This window comes from Rhinolophus ferrumequinum, chromosome 20 (genome assembly GCF_004115265.2).
Source record: "Rhinolophus ferrumequinum isolate MPI-CBG mRhiFer1 chromosome 20, mRhiFer1_v1.p, whole genome shotgun sequence".
NCBI classification, from domain to species: Eukaryota; Metazoa; Chordata; class Mammalia; order Chiroptera; family Rhinolophidae; genus Rhinolophus; species Rhinolophus ferrumequinum.
Genome location: NC_046303.1, coordinates 47,084,966 through 47,100,070, shown reverse-complemented (window position 1 = coordinate 47,100,070; position 15,105 = coordinate 47,084,966). Strand labels below are relative to the sequence as shown.

General features: G+C 37.4%; 1 protein-coding gene across 1 annotated transcript; it reads right to left on the bottom strand.

The window, feature by feature from the left end:
• Positions 1 to 2,188: 2,188 nt before the first annotated feature.
• PSMC2 (proteasome 26S subunit, ATPase 2) lies at positions 2,189 to 14,895 on the bottom strand. The gene is made up of 12 exons (XM_033088677.1): positions 14,670 to 14,895; positions 12,803 to 12,840; positions 12,357 to 12,438; positions 11,501 to 11,600; positions 7,507 to 7,638; positions 7,023 to 7,095; positions 6,560 to 6,655; positions 5,574 to 5,738; positions 4,581 to 4,668; positions 2,783 to 2,985; positions 2,589 to 2,685; positions 2,189 to 2,502 (listed from the first exon to the last, which is right to left on the bottom strand). The coding sequence occupies exons 1-12, from the start codon at positions 14,737 to 14,739 to the stop codon at positions 2,345 to 2,347; spliced, it is 1,302 nt and encodes a 433-aa protein (XP_032944568.1). The 5' UTR covers positions 14,740 to 14,895; the 3' UTR covers positions 2,189 to 2,344.
• Positions 14,896 to 15,105: the final 210 nt, after the last annotated feature.

Below are 15,105 nucleotides of genomic sequence, written 5' to 3'. Positions count from 1 at the left end.
GGGAGGGGAGGGAGGGACGGGTATGTGGTGGGGAAGGCTTTATTAATTACGTCTGCCCCTTTAAAGATAGTAAATCAATTTAAATTCTAAGATCAAATAAATCTTCCTTTGTGTGAGCCTGTATGCTTTAGTGAGTGCAAAAAATGTTGTTGGTCCTTTCTAGTGTACTTTTCAGGAATGCTTTTAGGATTCAGTATGTTTAGACTCTTGATAATGTGGTTTGAGTGCTGATAAGTTGATTTGAGAATAAAAGTATTATCTAATTCTCCAAACGTATAGCCAACCAAAATGTATGCAATTGTTTTGAAACTCTTCAAATCCCAACAACAAAATGTTCAAAAGCTAGCACTGCACCAGGTAACCTGCCTGCCTACTGACTTGGATTTAATCAAGTCTGGGCATCTCACAAATCCATCTTGCCTTTGAAAAAGGCTTACCAAGTTTTTCATTGTACTGGCGTATAGCATTTTACTTTACGTAACCGATGAACCTGCGCTTTGTGGAAATTAAATTTTTATAAATCTAATTACATTTTTTAAATGTTAAAAGTTTTTTTTGAAGTATCACTACAGTATTATTTTTCTAAAATCATAAACCCTTTGTATTCTGATTTATCAACGTCCTGACAAACATACATACATACAAGCAAACACATACATATTTTAGGTGGTGGGAGTCGCTGGTAAATGTGTTATTGTATCTTTTTAAATATGGTACAAACATGCGAATCCAGATCACGTTGATGCTATCTGCATATAAATGCCTGGGCAGAAACACCCAACTTTTTCAAATTCATGGTACATTTGCTGTGTATGTAGCCAGTTAGATTTTTGTCATGTAACTAACGGCAATATTAAGATTTAAAGCCTATAACACATTGGGCCTAAGGTCAACATACCCAATTTGAGTTGTCTCAAATTAGTGCATATGATGTATGTGACTATATGAAAAAATGGTAAGACTTCAGTGTTCTAAATGCTTACATTTATCAAAACATTACGAAAACGCACTTCATTCACTTGAGTATACTGTATTAAAAGCAGAACCTAGAAATGGTTTGCTCTATTTTACATCTCATGAAATCATAATTAGGGCAGACTTAGGAAAAATTTTTTCTAATCAATTTCACAAAAAATGAAAAATCAAGAAAGGATGTTGGTTGGTTTTTATGAATGATGGGCTTTAATTTTTCTGCTTGAAAACTTTCATGTTTTAAATATTTCAATGTAACAGAGTATTTTCTATGTTGTCAACTTTTTCTTTTGTGAATTAAAAATGTATCCAGCTCTATTTTGCATTACTTATGAATATTGAACTTAATAAAAATATTCTTTATTGTGGTTGGGTGTCAGTATTTGGGGGAAGAAGGTAACTGGTGGAAGTGGGGAGGGGCTATGCTGGTATTTGCACAAGAAATAATTTTAGAAGCAATCTGTTGAAAATACTACTTTCATTTTAGAAGTACCTCACTATACACCAGACGTCTAACAGGAGCTTTACCCAACTTTTAAACCATTAATTTATAAAATGAAAATAAGTACTTCTCTGTATGAAGACAATTCTGGATTTAGATTAGATTATTATGTGTATATATTTTTCTTTGTGTTTTATTACTTTGCTGGTCATTAAAATCAATAGTTCTTAATTAATTTGAAATCAAGTCAAATGGCAAAACAAAACCTATTACATCGGATGCTTCTTCTACTTTAACAAAGTTTGGCCAAAGCTTTATTACTCAATGTAGTCGGGAAAACCCATGGAAATGCATGTGGTCATGTGCCTGGATGGGCTATTCTGAGGGGCAGAAGGGCATAATGACGAGGCGCATAGGTGATTGAGCTGACAAACTTGAATCTGCTACAAGTGAACTCGGTAGGAAAGTTTTGCGTTCATCAGCTCGAACCCCATTAGATCCATCTCACTGGGCAGATGGGAGGACACAAGACATACGTATAGCACCCAGCCAAGACCTACCTTATTTTACTATAAGACTGGTCTTATATAATATACTATATTAATTTTTGCTCCAAAAGACGCATTAGAGCTAATTATCCAGCTAGGTCTTATTTTCGGGGAAACACGGTAGAACACACGTGCTCTAAGCAAGCACTTTATGATATGGAACCTTAATGGTAGTGGATCAAAAAACAGTCAACATACATTAGAATAAGCTTTTCTACCTAATGATATTAGCTATCACCTTTTACTGTACTACAAAGAAAAAAATCTGAAAAAAAGCATACAATTTTGAAACCATTTATTTTTTGTGTGAAATGGTTATTAACAAGCTTATACAAGCTATGGATTCCAATTGAAAGAAGTGTCTCAGTGAAAGCCTTGCGGCTCAGTTGTATGTCATGTAACGAGGAGTAGCACTGAACTTGGCATAGGACTTGATGACCTTATTTACAGCTTCCAAAAAATCCTTTTCACTAGCGATTTTTCGCCGCGCTCTGATAGCAAACATACCAGCTTCTGTGCAGACACTTCTAATCTCAGCACCTTTTAAACAAAAAGAAAATAATAGGCTTGATTACAGCAGTCTGGACAGACAGACCAACAAATACAAACAAGACATTTCAACCTACCAGTGCTATTTGGACACAGACGTGCTAACAATTCGAATCTGATGTCTCTTTCAACACTCATTGAACGAGCATGAATCTTAAAAATGTGAGTCCGACCCTGAAAATCGGGGAATTGAAAAATATTACAATGGAAAAACATGACAGGAAGAAAACATTTCCCGAATCCCTTTTCTCAAACGACATGATTTTCTTACTTCTAGGTCCGGTAAGCTAAATTCAATCTTTCGATCCAACCTCCCCGGCCTCATCAGAGCCGGGTCCAAGGTGTCGGGCCTGTTGGTGGCCATGAGCACTTTGATGTTGCCTCGAGGATCAAAGCCGTCCAGCTGATTGATCAGCTCCAACATGGTTCGCTGTACTTCATTGTCACCTCCAGCACCGTCATCGAAACGAGCCCCTGGGAAGACAAAAGGGAGCTAAGCTCTGAGTATGGCTCAGAGTAAGTAGCACCTGCATAACCTGAAAGTGCTGCCCTTCTCGGCTCGGACCTCACCCTCAGGGCAAGTGAACGAGTTTTAGGTGAAGCCGGTGAGAGTGGCCTGCTTTACACAAAACTCATTAGAAAGTGACTCTTTCAAAGGGCGTGTCACAGACTTAGCAAACACAGGCTCTTTTCAAGTATTTTTTCAGTCCTCTTGAAGGAATTTTGTTTTTCACATCACTCAAGAACAGCTGTGTTGTTTGACACATTGTACACTGCACTGGGCAGCAGAACACATGCTACCTTTGCACCATAATGGTGTTGGACGGTATGTCAGAAACTGCCATACTCTTCTAAGTTTCTCAAAACTGTCCTTCAGAATAGGGCTAAATCCATGATACAGCAGAACTATAACAACTTACCATCACACAGATTTGCGTATATTAGAGCACTCTTTGTTGATGTCAGTCTCTCATTTCAACCAACATAGCAAAAACACAAGAAACGCCTCTAAATATGTATTTTCACTTTTAAATCATATAAATACATACTGTGGTGTTAATGTATTATGTACATTATAAAACACAAAAAAAAAATTTAAAAATGAGATTAAAATTAAATACAAAAATAATTCTGCTGTTTTCCTCCTGCACCGACACTGTTTTACACACAATCCACTTTGGAAACCACAGCTTCACAGCATCCTGACATCACAAGGCTTATTCTAACAATACCATAAAAATGACTTCAGAGTCACCACACTGCATCAATAGACTGTGCGCAAATTAACTACCTGACGACATTAACTCCAGGCTGTCCTAACGCAACAACGCCCATCCAGTCTAAAAGCAAGACTCCAGGTAACTTAACCACAATCCCCACAGTGTGACGGGGGCCACTATATTTTCAAGTCATTTTCATCACTAAGTTCATTAAACAACTGTCTGGACATGACACTTCTCCAGCTACTAAGGATTATTATTCTTCGAGTCTGTAACAATAGTCAAGTCCTATAGAACAGTTAGTTTTCAAAGTCTCTCACATTCAAAACTTACTTTAAAGCCCTCCAAAAACCAGAAGTAAACAGGGCAGGAATTATCATGCCCTTTACAAGACGAGCAAACTGAGGTTCAGAGTTAGTTAAAATAATTTATCTAGATCGCACAGCTAATACTGTATTTCATCAAATCTATGAAGCCAACCGTAACATTATTTTATGTATACTTTATGAAAAATGACGACCAGTTAAATTATGCCCCAATGCTTTCTTATCACATGAAGTGAAGTTGTATCCAAGTTAGGAATTGTTAAATGTGAAAATATGTGTTACATGAATGAACTTTGGAAAGTATAAAGATTAAGACTGAGAAATAGCAATGCTATATTTCTTTTTTCCTTTATGGTGTAACCCTACTGTTTATTAGATCTGTGGCTCCAATATGCCAGTGCTCATAAGAGAGTTGGAATTCAAATTGGGTGTAAGATTAACATATCAGGAGAACTCTACACATACTATTTTAGAACTCTCGTGAAACCCAATCCTAAAGGAGTCGCTAAAATACCAGCCATACCTCCAATAGCATCAATTTCATCAAAAAAGATAAGGCAGGCTTTTTTTGTTCTGGCCATTTCGAAGAGCTCGCGAACCATCCGCGCCCCCTAATGAGAAAAAACAATATGTTAATTCAAAGTTGGTTTTAAAATCCTTTAAGATATAGTAGGTTATACCTCAAATGTTTCAATATTCCTAACAGTGTTCTCAACCATTATTACCTAAGGCTTTCTCAAAAAAACTGAAGGTTGTAACCTATTTCATCAAATTAATCTTATTAGCCTCAAAACAATATTAAGTAATTTCATGATTCTGTACCTATGAAATAGCCAAAAACTTCCTGACCTGAAGAGGTCAAATTAACATTGTTAAATAAAACAAAGGCTCCATTTCAATCAGTAAAACCTAAGGAAACAAAAGCATCTGACCTATCACTTGGCATTTCTGATCACTGAATTTCATTTCTAAGTTTCGACCAGAGAATTAAAAGCATATCTCAACTCATGCAGCTCCTTCTAATTCTTATTGTAAGTATATCAATCATTAATGTTTCAAATACAATATATACAGCCTTAGACTTACTCTCTAATGAAAAAATTCCACGAGGGGGGAGAGTTGTGTGTGTGTATGTGTAACATCCGCGCACGTACAGATAGAGACAATCTATGTCCTCTCTTTCTCAGTAGAACATAAAACACTGCCCCTGAAGTGAAAGTACAGTTTTGAATGCATTCACTGGACATTTCTGGGGTATTTATCTTACAAACCAAATCTATACAAAATGTCATCCTTCTGAGTAGGGAACACAATGATTAAAAATTTTAAGCAGTTTATGTCCAAATGACTACAAGGGAAGACTGGTGGCTTCTGGGCTTCTGAATCACCAATTACAATCCATCAATCAAAAAATTTCAGATCTAAATCTTTCAATGTGGAATTGCCATTTTAATTTCATCCAGGTTTTGTAAGTCTTTAGAGCTACATATTCTTTCATATGATCACATTACTTTACCTCACCGACGTATTTTTGTACAAGTTCAGATCCAATAACTCGAATGAAGCAAGCGTCAGTCCTATTGGCTACTGCCCGAGCACAGAGTGTCTTGCCTGTACCCGGTGGACCAAAGAGCAGCACACCCTTGGGAGGCTCAATGCCAAGGTTAACGAACCTCTCTGGCTGTAAGAAAAACACAATTTTTACACTTACTACTTCTAGTATAATCAAACTAAGACTACTTCTACATTGATATATTTAAACCAAAATTATTACCGTGTTTCCCCGAAAATAAAACCGGGTCTTATATTAATTTTTGCTCCAAAAGACGCAAAAGGGCTTATGTTCAGGGGATGTCATCCTGAAAAATCGTGCTGGGGCTTATTTTCCGGTTAGATCTTATTTTCGGGGAAACACGGTAAGTCCACAATCCATATACTTGATCTAAATAACAACTTTCTAAGATGTAAGATCTAAACTAGACTCATCAATACATAAGACTGAATGGCTTTTAAAGGTGTTTCTATTATCCAGGCTTAACAAATTTTTTTCTTCTAATTAAAAAAAAAAACGTTAGTGTTTAAAGCACAAAAGTATTATCTGGTATTTAATATCCTAGTTTTCCATTATCCTCCCAAGCTTAATTTGGTTTAATTTAAGCCCATTTCCTCTTGGTATCATTAAAACACATGGCTTCTTCTACAATAAACTCTAACATATTTAACATATTGCTAGAAATTATACCTCAGCTTCCTTTGTCACTTAAAACAGAAGATCTTTCTTTTTTTTTTAATAGGCTTGACCACTCAATCCTTTTGCTTACTGTTCTGGAACTTACCAACTCACCACACCTCTACTCTCTATCCTCCTCACAAATTTTCATTAAGGAAAATATAAAATTTAAAAAGCTATCTAATATATATGCAATTTTAGTGCACAGTACACAAAAGGCTATCACATTTTTATACAAAGAAACTTAACATGTAACAGACTTAGCCACTTACGTGAAGTAGAGGGGTTTCAACCACTTCTCGAAGTTTCTCAATCTGTTCTTTACAGCCACCCACATCACTGTATGTGACATCAGGTTTTTCTTCCACCTAAGAGAGGGATGAAAATGTACAACATATAGCCACAAGTTTCTGAATCCTAGTCCAAATGTTCTATCCTGTAGAGTAAACCCAATGCCCTAAAAGAAAAATCAGACTTATAGCAAATCAGAATTTTTTTAAAAAATTGAATACTTTGCCCAGTGTCCTAGAACCACTTGCTATATTACTTATGACACTAAGTGAGAAACAAACTAGTAAAATAAAGACTTTCTCAACTGAAAATGGTTTTAAAAACTTTGGCAACTCAATACATACCCACATATCAATAGTTTATTAGTTAAAAAGTGTCAAAATTTTTTGAGCTGGATGCAGTTGTATACCGTCATGCCATTTTTTCCCTTCCATAGTTTCTTACCTGCATCATGGTAACTGTTGGGTCAATCTTTGGAGGCAGTGGAATGTGAATTTGATACTTATTTCTGTCCACACTGAAAAGGTAAAAAAGAGCCTCACTAACGCAGTCAAAAACTTTTCTAAGTGAATTACCATGTATTCTATATACGTTAATTCCATTAGCTCGCTTAAGCCTCATGACTATCCTAGGGCTAGTGTTTCCTCCACCTACACGTTACCTTAAATACACTCGCAAACTCAAGTCTAAAATCTGCACTGACTTTATGATACTTGAAGCCATTCATAAAAAGCCACAGAGGAGGTGGGGGAAAGGAGGGAGTTTGGGAAAGGGAAAAAGAAGAAAGGACATTCAACTGTAGTATCCCACTGGACTATCCCTTGGTATTCCACAGCAAGCAGTGCATTCGTTCGGAAAAAGCTAAAGGCATGAAGTGACATGGTATCTTTAATGAAAGATGAGCATTTATTGTAAATAGAAATCTTACCCGACTCGCATCCCTTCTTCAATGTCAGTAGGTGCCACCTGATCGCTGAGGTCCACCACAAACTTGGCAAACTGCTTCACGTTGATAATGTACTTCGGGTCCTCCGAATCAGCATTGATTATCTTTGTGCACCTAACACAGCAAAAGGCCTGATTCGTAAGGAACCTAAACCACTACTAACAAATTCAGGTAACATGATTCTCTCCTGGGCACGCAGCCCACTAATGAGCAGGTGTAAACTAAAACTGCAGAAACAGGGCCATCGTTAAAGATCCTTTTGCACAGAATATGCTCAATCCCAAGGGTCCACTCAACTTTAGTCATGCCATAAAATATTTAAAAGACATTAACATGTTTAATATTGCCCTGGAAAATTAAACCCAAATATTTCATCATTAAGAAGTTTTCTAATTTCTTGATTTTCATAAGTATATTCCTTTATTAGTGATACTCCTCTATATCTCAAGTTACCCTTTTTTATTTTCCCTATCAGAAGACCGTCATCTTGGCTTACACCAAGTTAACTAATAAATGTGTTTTTCCATTCTTTCCTGAGTTTATACTTCAAATCCATTTTTATTGTTGCTATTTTTAACATAAATATTCTTTTTCTGTGTGACATGATGAAGGCAAATTTGTAATACCATGTACATCATAGTAGAAAATAGTCTACTGCCTTTCTTCTTCTATACTATCTGTCTACTGAAGAAAAACAAAAACAAAAAAAGAACTCTTGTTAGAAAGAATTGATGTCATAAGCTGTGGCAACAAACACAGGGAAATACAGAGTTGTCTCTGGAATGTGCATACAGATAGCACTGAAAGTAAGGGAAAGAATGCTTTGTCCTTATAGCATAGCAGTGAGATGGGGCTGTTTCCTGTCAATAGCCAAGCTCTACCACGGAGGTAGAATTACATATACGGAAAGTATCTATCATTACTTTATCTGACAGACCCTGCCAACGCTGTATGCACAGATACGGATTTTTCAATCCACAGCTGAAAAAGTATATACTATACAGGGACCTCAACTTCCAGAACAAAGTAAGGACCTTCGAAAATCTGCTCCTCCTTAAAAGCAAAGTGAACACTGGCAAAAACAGTCAAAATCAACATTTTCCGAACTCTGGAATTGAGGGCAGCGGGGAGAGTGCAGAATGAGTTTGGAGCTGCGCAAAGCCCAACCCGCAGAGAACTGGCACTGACCTGTGTGACAATTAGCTGAAGAGTTCCAGTCTCAGGACTTGTCTTTATTTGACCTGACTCAAGGCTCACTCGGTATAAATATCCCCACCCACAGGGCAATTGTCAGAAACCATCAGTGACAACTGCTTAACTGTCTGAGGCAGCATTACATTACCAGTTGGGGCTAACAAGAGGCTGATCAAAACACTTCAAAGGAAAACCAGTAACAAACAGCAACAATAACAAACCTTGGGGAAAGGGGAGATCCGACTTCCAAAGCTGACATGTTATATTATTATATATATTACATATTATATTATAATATATAACATTGTGTGTGTGTGTGTGTGTGTATATATATATTATATTATATAAAACGTCCAGTTTCCATCAAAAAATTATGAGAGACAAAAAGAAATAGGAAAGTATGGCCCATACATAGGGAAAAAGCAGTCCATAGAAACTGTTCCTGAGAAAGCTTAGACATTGTCTCACGAAACAAAATATCATAAATATTTTTTTAAAAAACTAAAAGAAACCACGTTTAAACAATTAGTGGGAAGTATGAGAAGAACATCTCACAAAAAAGGGAGTATCAATGAAGAGAGTAATTAGACTGGAATATTATTTGGTTATAAAAAGAAATGATGTTGTGACACAAGCTGCAACATGGATGAATATTGAAACATTATGCTAAGTGAAAGGAGCCAGAACCAGAAGATCATAGATTTATATGAAATGATTCCATTCATATGAAATGTCCAGGGTAGGCAAATCTATAGAGACAGAAAGCAGTTAAACGGTTGCCAGGGGCTAGAGAGAGGGGGGAACAGGGACTGCTAATGGGTATGAGTTTGTTTTTGGGGTGATGAAAATATTCTGGAAAGAGTAAAACAGAAGTTCTCAAGAAATGCTGGGGCAAGGAGTGGGGTGGGGTTAGTGGTGGTGATAACTTTACTGAAAATGAGGAGGGTTGGGAGGTGAGAAGGGAAGAGTGAGTAAACAGAAGTGAACCTGTTGCTGAAATTCCCTAACCCTCCATCTCCACTGTTCTTCCAAATACTGGAAATTGGAGACAACAGGAGATTGAAAACAACCTCTCTGGGGAAAAGATCTAAACGAGAAGATCTAAAGATACTGACACTGAAGGCTCCCCAACTAAACAGCCAACCGTATAAGCTATGGTGAAGCTTAGGGTCAACATGCTACACTGTTGGATCTAGCGCTTCTGACAGGTTTTTGGTCTCCCACTAAAAGTAAAGCCCAAAGTAATATTATCATACATCTAGCATAAAAGACAGACAGCAAGCAAAGAGAAAAAACATCTTAAAGGAAGCAGAAACCTTCCAGTTATCATTAATTTCTTTAAAGCTGAGAACACACTATAACCATGATTCAAGAACAGGACATTAAAAAAACAAAACACATACCCTGAAAGAAAAAAGAAGTCTTGGAAATTAAAAATGTGTGAAGAGAAGTAGGAGGAAAAAAATCAATAGAAGGACTCAAATATAAAGTTAAGAAACTCTCACAGAAAGTAGAGCAAAAGCACATATAAAAAGAAAGGCAGGAGAGAAAGATGAGCATATTAGAGAAGCAATCCAGAAGGTCAAATATCCAAATAATAGAAGTCCGAAACAGAAGACCAAGCAAATGGAAAGAAAAAAGTTAACAGTTTCAAGAAAACCTGCCACACTGAAGGACATGAGAGCCCAGCACCTTGAAAACAGACCAACAACAAGGCACGTCATCATGAAATTTCCGAACAAGTGAGAACAAGAGGACATCCTACAACTTGCAGAGGAAAACCAGGTCACATACACAGAATTGGGAATCACTGGCTTCAGACTAACACCACCAGGAGGCAGAGGGCCATGGAACGATGCCTTCAAAATTCTGACGGAGAAAAACTTTATACCAGCCAAGACATTTTCAGATATATGAGGTCTCAAAATATTACCTCCCAAATGACCCTCTTTCAGGCAGCTACCAGAGAATACAGCTGACCTAATGAGGGTGCAAGTAAACAAGAAAGAGTTGGGACACAAGCCACAGGAGAGAGGTAAAGGGAACCTCCAGGGTAAGAAGTCACAGGATGATCGTGATTCAACAGGTGTAAAGGGGGACTGGTCAAATGGAAGCAGGTCAGAAAGTGCTGGGAAAGACTTCTTCAGGAAGATGAACCTGAGACAATACGTGATGCAGTTAGTGCACCTGGGGATTCCAGACAGAAAATCTGATGGACCGAATGCATCTGAAGAGCAACTTAGACAATCAGATAAAATTGAGGTGTTGAATTAATAATATACATTAAAAAACAGGCAAATGAAAAAACAAGGCAATTATGACAAGGAAAACAAAAAGTGGTACAAGAAGAAGTCATCAGTTTACTACTTGGCTCTTTGTGAATAGAGAGTACTTAGCCATAAATACAAGAATACTGAATACTGATCTCAATTTTAATACAATGACATTAGAAGGATGTAGGGACAGGACGTTACACCGCAGGATTAAGAAGACCAAACTACTTTTAGTAGTTGTTATGTCTGAGGAAGGAACAGTGGGACAGCAAGGATGGGAAGGAAGGTTTTTGTATTTGCTGTGCATCTTTCTGTATCATTTGAATCTTTTATATGATTATGTCTTCACTTATTTCTTGATAATTGTTTAAGGCATAAAATTTTAACCCCAGATACTTTTGTAAAAAGCTTTATGTATTTGGAACTTGAAAAAAATTCTTTATGAACTATCACATTATTCTCTAAAAAGTGACTGAAAGTCGATAAAACTAAACTTCCACAGAGCATACCTTGCAACCTGCAAAGGCTGTTCACTCTGGAGAGTTTGCTTATCTGCAGCCAAATCCCAGAGGGCTGGTGGGGCCAGGCCAGTGTCAGACTCTTTAATTCCTACATAAAGAAAGATTACAAACTTCACTGACATGTAATGCAAACCCCAAAGCAAGCTTTCTCGACCTCAGCGATATGACATTTTAAACTGAATAATTCGTTGCAGGGAGTGGCCTATGCCTTACATGACGGTTAGCAGCATCCCTGGACTCCACCCACTAGATGCCACTAGCACCACCTCCCCCTTAAGTAATGAGAATTAACAATGTCTCCAGAACTACCAAATGTCCTGGGGGGAGGGAGGAGGCAAAATCACTTCAGTTGAAAACCACTGCCCTAAAGTAGTCATAAGCCAAAAATTTAACGCTGTATTTGACATTTATTTGTGGTCACATACTATAGAATTTCACCATTCAAGTTCCCAAGAAGAAAAGTTTCCAAATACAAGGTAATAGCGCACTTACTGCAAGCAATACCATGTGAGATCGTGTATTTATTTAATAAGAAACTTTAACTTCTTTATTAGTTTACTGAATTTGGCTTTGACTAATAGAAACATTACTTGTTTACAGAAACATTACTTGCTTGTTTCTTAATTGCTTAAGCATTAAACTTGGTTATAAAAGGCAGTGAAAGAGATTATTAAATGAGATCCAATCTCTTAACAGGAAGGACAATTTTTAAAATCTGTAATTCGTGAAAAAGCAACATTTGTATTTAAACTCCTGTGATATAATTAACACATTATGTTTAAAGAGAGGAAAGAGGAGTAAAAAATACACACACACACACACACACACACACACACACACATACCAGTGAGCTCATTAATTTTCTTGAGAAGTTGTTGAATGTCATCTTCAACCTGCTTGATCTGCCTAGAATAAGTGCTCTGACCCTAGGAGATAAAGATCAGTTTAACTAGAGTATCAGGATATCAACAATTTATTAAACTACAAAAACATTTAACAGTTACATACATTTTAAATACAGTAAATATTTATGTAAATTATTTCAAATATCTTTCAATATAGTACCACACTTTAATCATAAATAGTATAAAAATAATGTATAAACTTAGACACACTGAATATTGACACTCTAATCATTCTAGTTAGAAACTGTAGGTAGGTAACTTTTTTCAGTTAGGATTACTATAAACTGTTAGACATCCTCTTCTAATTACTTTGGAAGAGCAATACTAACAATAGTTCTCATTTCAACATAAACATCTATATTTTGTGGACACTGAAAGGACTTACGTAAGTTTTCAGCAAGGCAATATCCCCCTCATCCAGAGCTAAAAGAAGAAAGATAACATTTATGAGATCTAAACCTAAGAAACTAGAGCTAACAATTCTCTTCTGTTCGATTCATAGTGAATTAGTTGAGTGAGAAAAATTGTGCAAAGTTTTAATGATATAAATACGACCATCAAATAATTCCCACAATCAAAGATACTAATATTTTATATAATTGGGTGAAGGCGGATTAAAAAAAAATACATAACGTAGCTGCTGAAGAGCCTCATAGTGATGTGACACAACAAGAATAGGGCACCCAAAGAACAGAGTTTGAGAATCAAAACAACCTGGCACTAGTCCCAGCAAGGTCATGCATTTGCTAAGGAACCTTGGGAAAACCATTTAACCTTTCTGAACATCAGTTTTCTCATCTGAAAAATTGAGATAATACGAATTTACCCTCAGAGTGTTGCCATAAAGATCAAATAAGTTATGGACGAAGAAGCAGACAAAATTCTATACACGTTAGTCATACTGTATTACAAGGGATATATTTGTTAATACATCTACAGAATGATAACATACCCAGAGACATACACAGATGAAATGTCAAGTCTCTGTAACTAAGTTTTCCATTAGGTGACTGAGTTCCTCTGAGGTTTGCAGTACCCTAAAATATTTTCAACAGAAACAGAGTATGGGATGAAAGCAGACAGGAAATATTCTTTCTTTGGAGGGAGGGTGGAAACGGAGAAGAAAAGATGCTAGGAAAGATTGAAGTTGTTTAGGAAAGGAACAGTAATAGAATAGACAGGGAAAAAACACCAAAAGAATGCTTAAAAATAGCCTATGAAGAACAAAAGAAGAAAAAAGCATAAAGATAATACTACAAAAGGGGCTACTGGGAGGAAATCATGTACAAAAATGGTCAGTAAAAGTGATATAGTCTCTAAAGAGAGTAATTGGACCCCATCAGATAATTACAATTCCATTTCTAAAATTTACCCTACAGCTTATATCTGTGCATGTGATAAAAGTTACATGAATAAGGTTATTCATTGCTCTATAATGGCCAACAGATTGGAAGAAATTTAAATGTCCATCAATAATAATTTCATACTTTACTGTATACCCAATAAAGTGGGATACTACGCAGATGCAGACAGACAACATTAACTCTTTACATAATGATATGAACTTATCCCTAAAATATATTAAGATTGAAAAACGCAAAATGTACAGCATGTTACATTTATGCAAGATATATATATGTGTATAAATATATATGTATATATATACACATATATATGCAAACTTGCTTGTACATGCATAGAAAATGTCTAGAAAGATAACGCAAAGTGGCAACATCAGTTGCCTTCGTGGATAAACCGGTGGCTGGGGCCAAGAATAAGACATTGTTCAAAGCACTGTTTTCTGCCTTTGGCGTTTTAGGCATGTAAGTGTATTATTATCTACTCAAAGGAATGGTTTTTAAAAAGAAAATTACGTCTCAGGATCCTGGCTACACACTGATATCACCTAGCTGTCACACTTGAGAAGGAAGAGGGACAGGAAAGAGGAGGCAGGTTACCAAGCACCGCCAGGCGGGGGAACTTTTCAAGGCCTGCAAGGCCAAGCAGGGGGCGTGAGTTACTCAAGACCTGAGAGCTTAACATGAATAAATATCTCGACCAGCAGGAAACGAATATAGAACTTGGAGCGGGGTGAGGGAGACAGAGAAAGCAGGCAGGCTCACCCTGCTGCCGCCCCGGACTACAGCACAAGCGGTACAAAAGGGACCGAGCGCAGGACAGGAATCCAGCCTCCCTCCAGGGCCAAGCCTCATTCTAACCCCGGGCGGAGGCTCCTGGCTAAGTCAACTGACCTCGGATGGGCTTGTCTTCCTTCTCCTCTTCTTTGGTTTTGCGCTGATCGGCACCGAGGTAATCCGGCATTTTAAAGGATCCAAGGGCCTCGGCTCCCTGATGATTACACAGCACCTTCTCCGCTTCCGGTGGTGCCTTCCTTTCCCTTCCTCCCCGGAAGTAAAGTCGGCTGCGCGGGCCCCGTTACTCCGCGCACCAGAGGCAGAAGAGGGCGACGGAAGGGAAACGCTAGCGTCTGGGTCCCACTCACAGGGAGACGTAGGAATTCCTTGTTAGAAGAGAGCGTGGGTTTACCCTGCACCTCACAGTGGCGAAGTTCTCTGAGCAACAGATTCAGGACCAAGCCTGGCTCAGTGGCTGAGGTTAAATCCTGATTTAGTCATTTATTTACTGTGCACTCCTCCGCAACTTCTTTAATCTCTATGTGCTTTCATT

Excerpts from the sequence above, each read along its gene's own strand:
- PSMC2 (XM_033088677.1), bottom strand. The coding sequence starts at position 14,739 with ATGCCGGATTACCTCGGTGCCGATCAGCGCAAAACCAAAGAAGAGGAG. Across the intron at positions 11,601-12,356 it reads GAAAATTAATGAGCTCACTG|GAATTAAAGAGTCTGACACT; the intron begins GTATGTGTGTGT and ends TTCTTTATGTAG. Across the intron at positions 7,639-11,500 it reads CAGCCTTTGCAGGTTGCAAG|GTGCACAAAGATAATCAATG; the intron begins GTATGCTCTGTG and ends TTGCTGTGTTAG.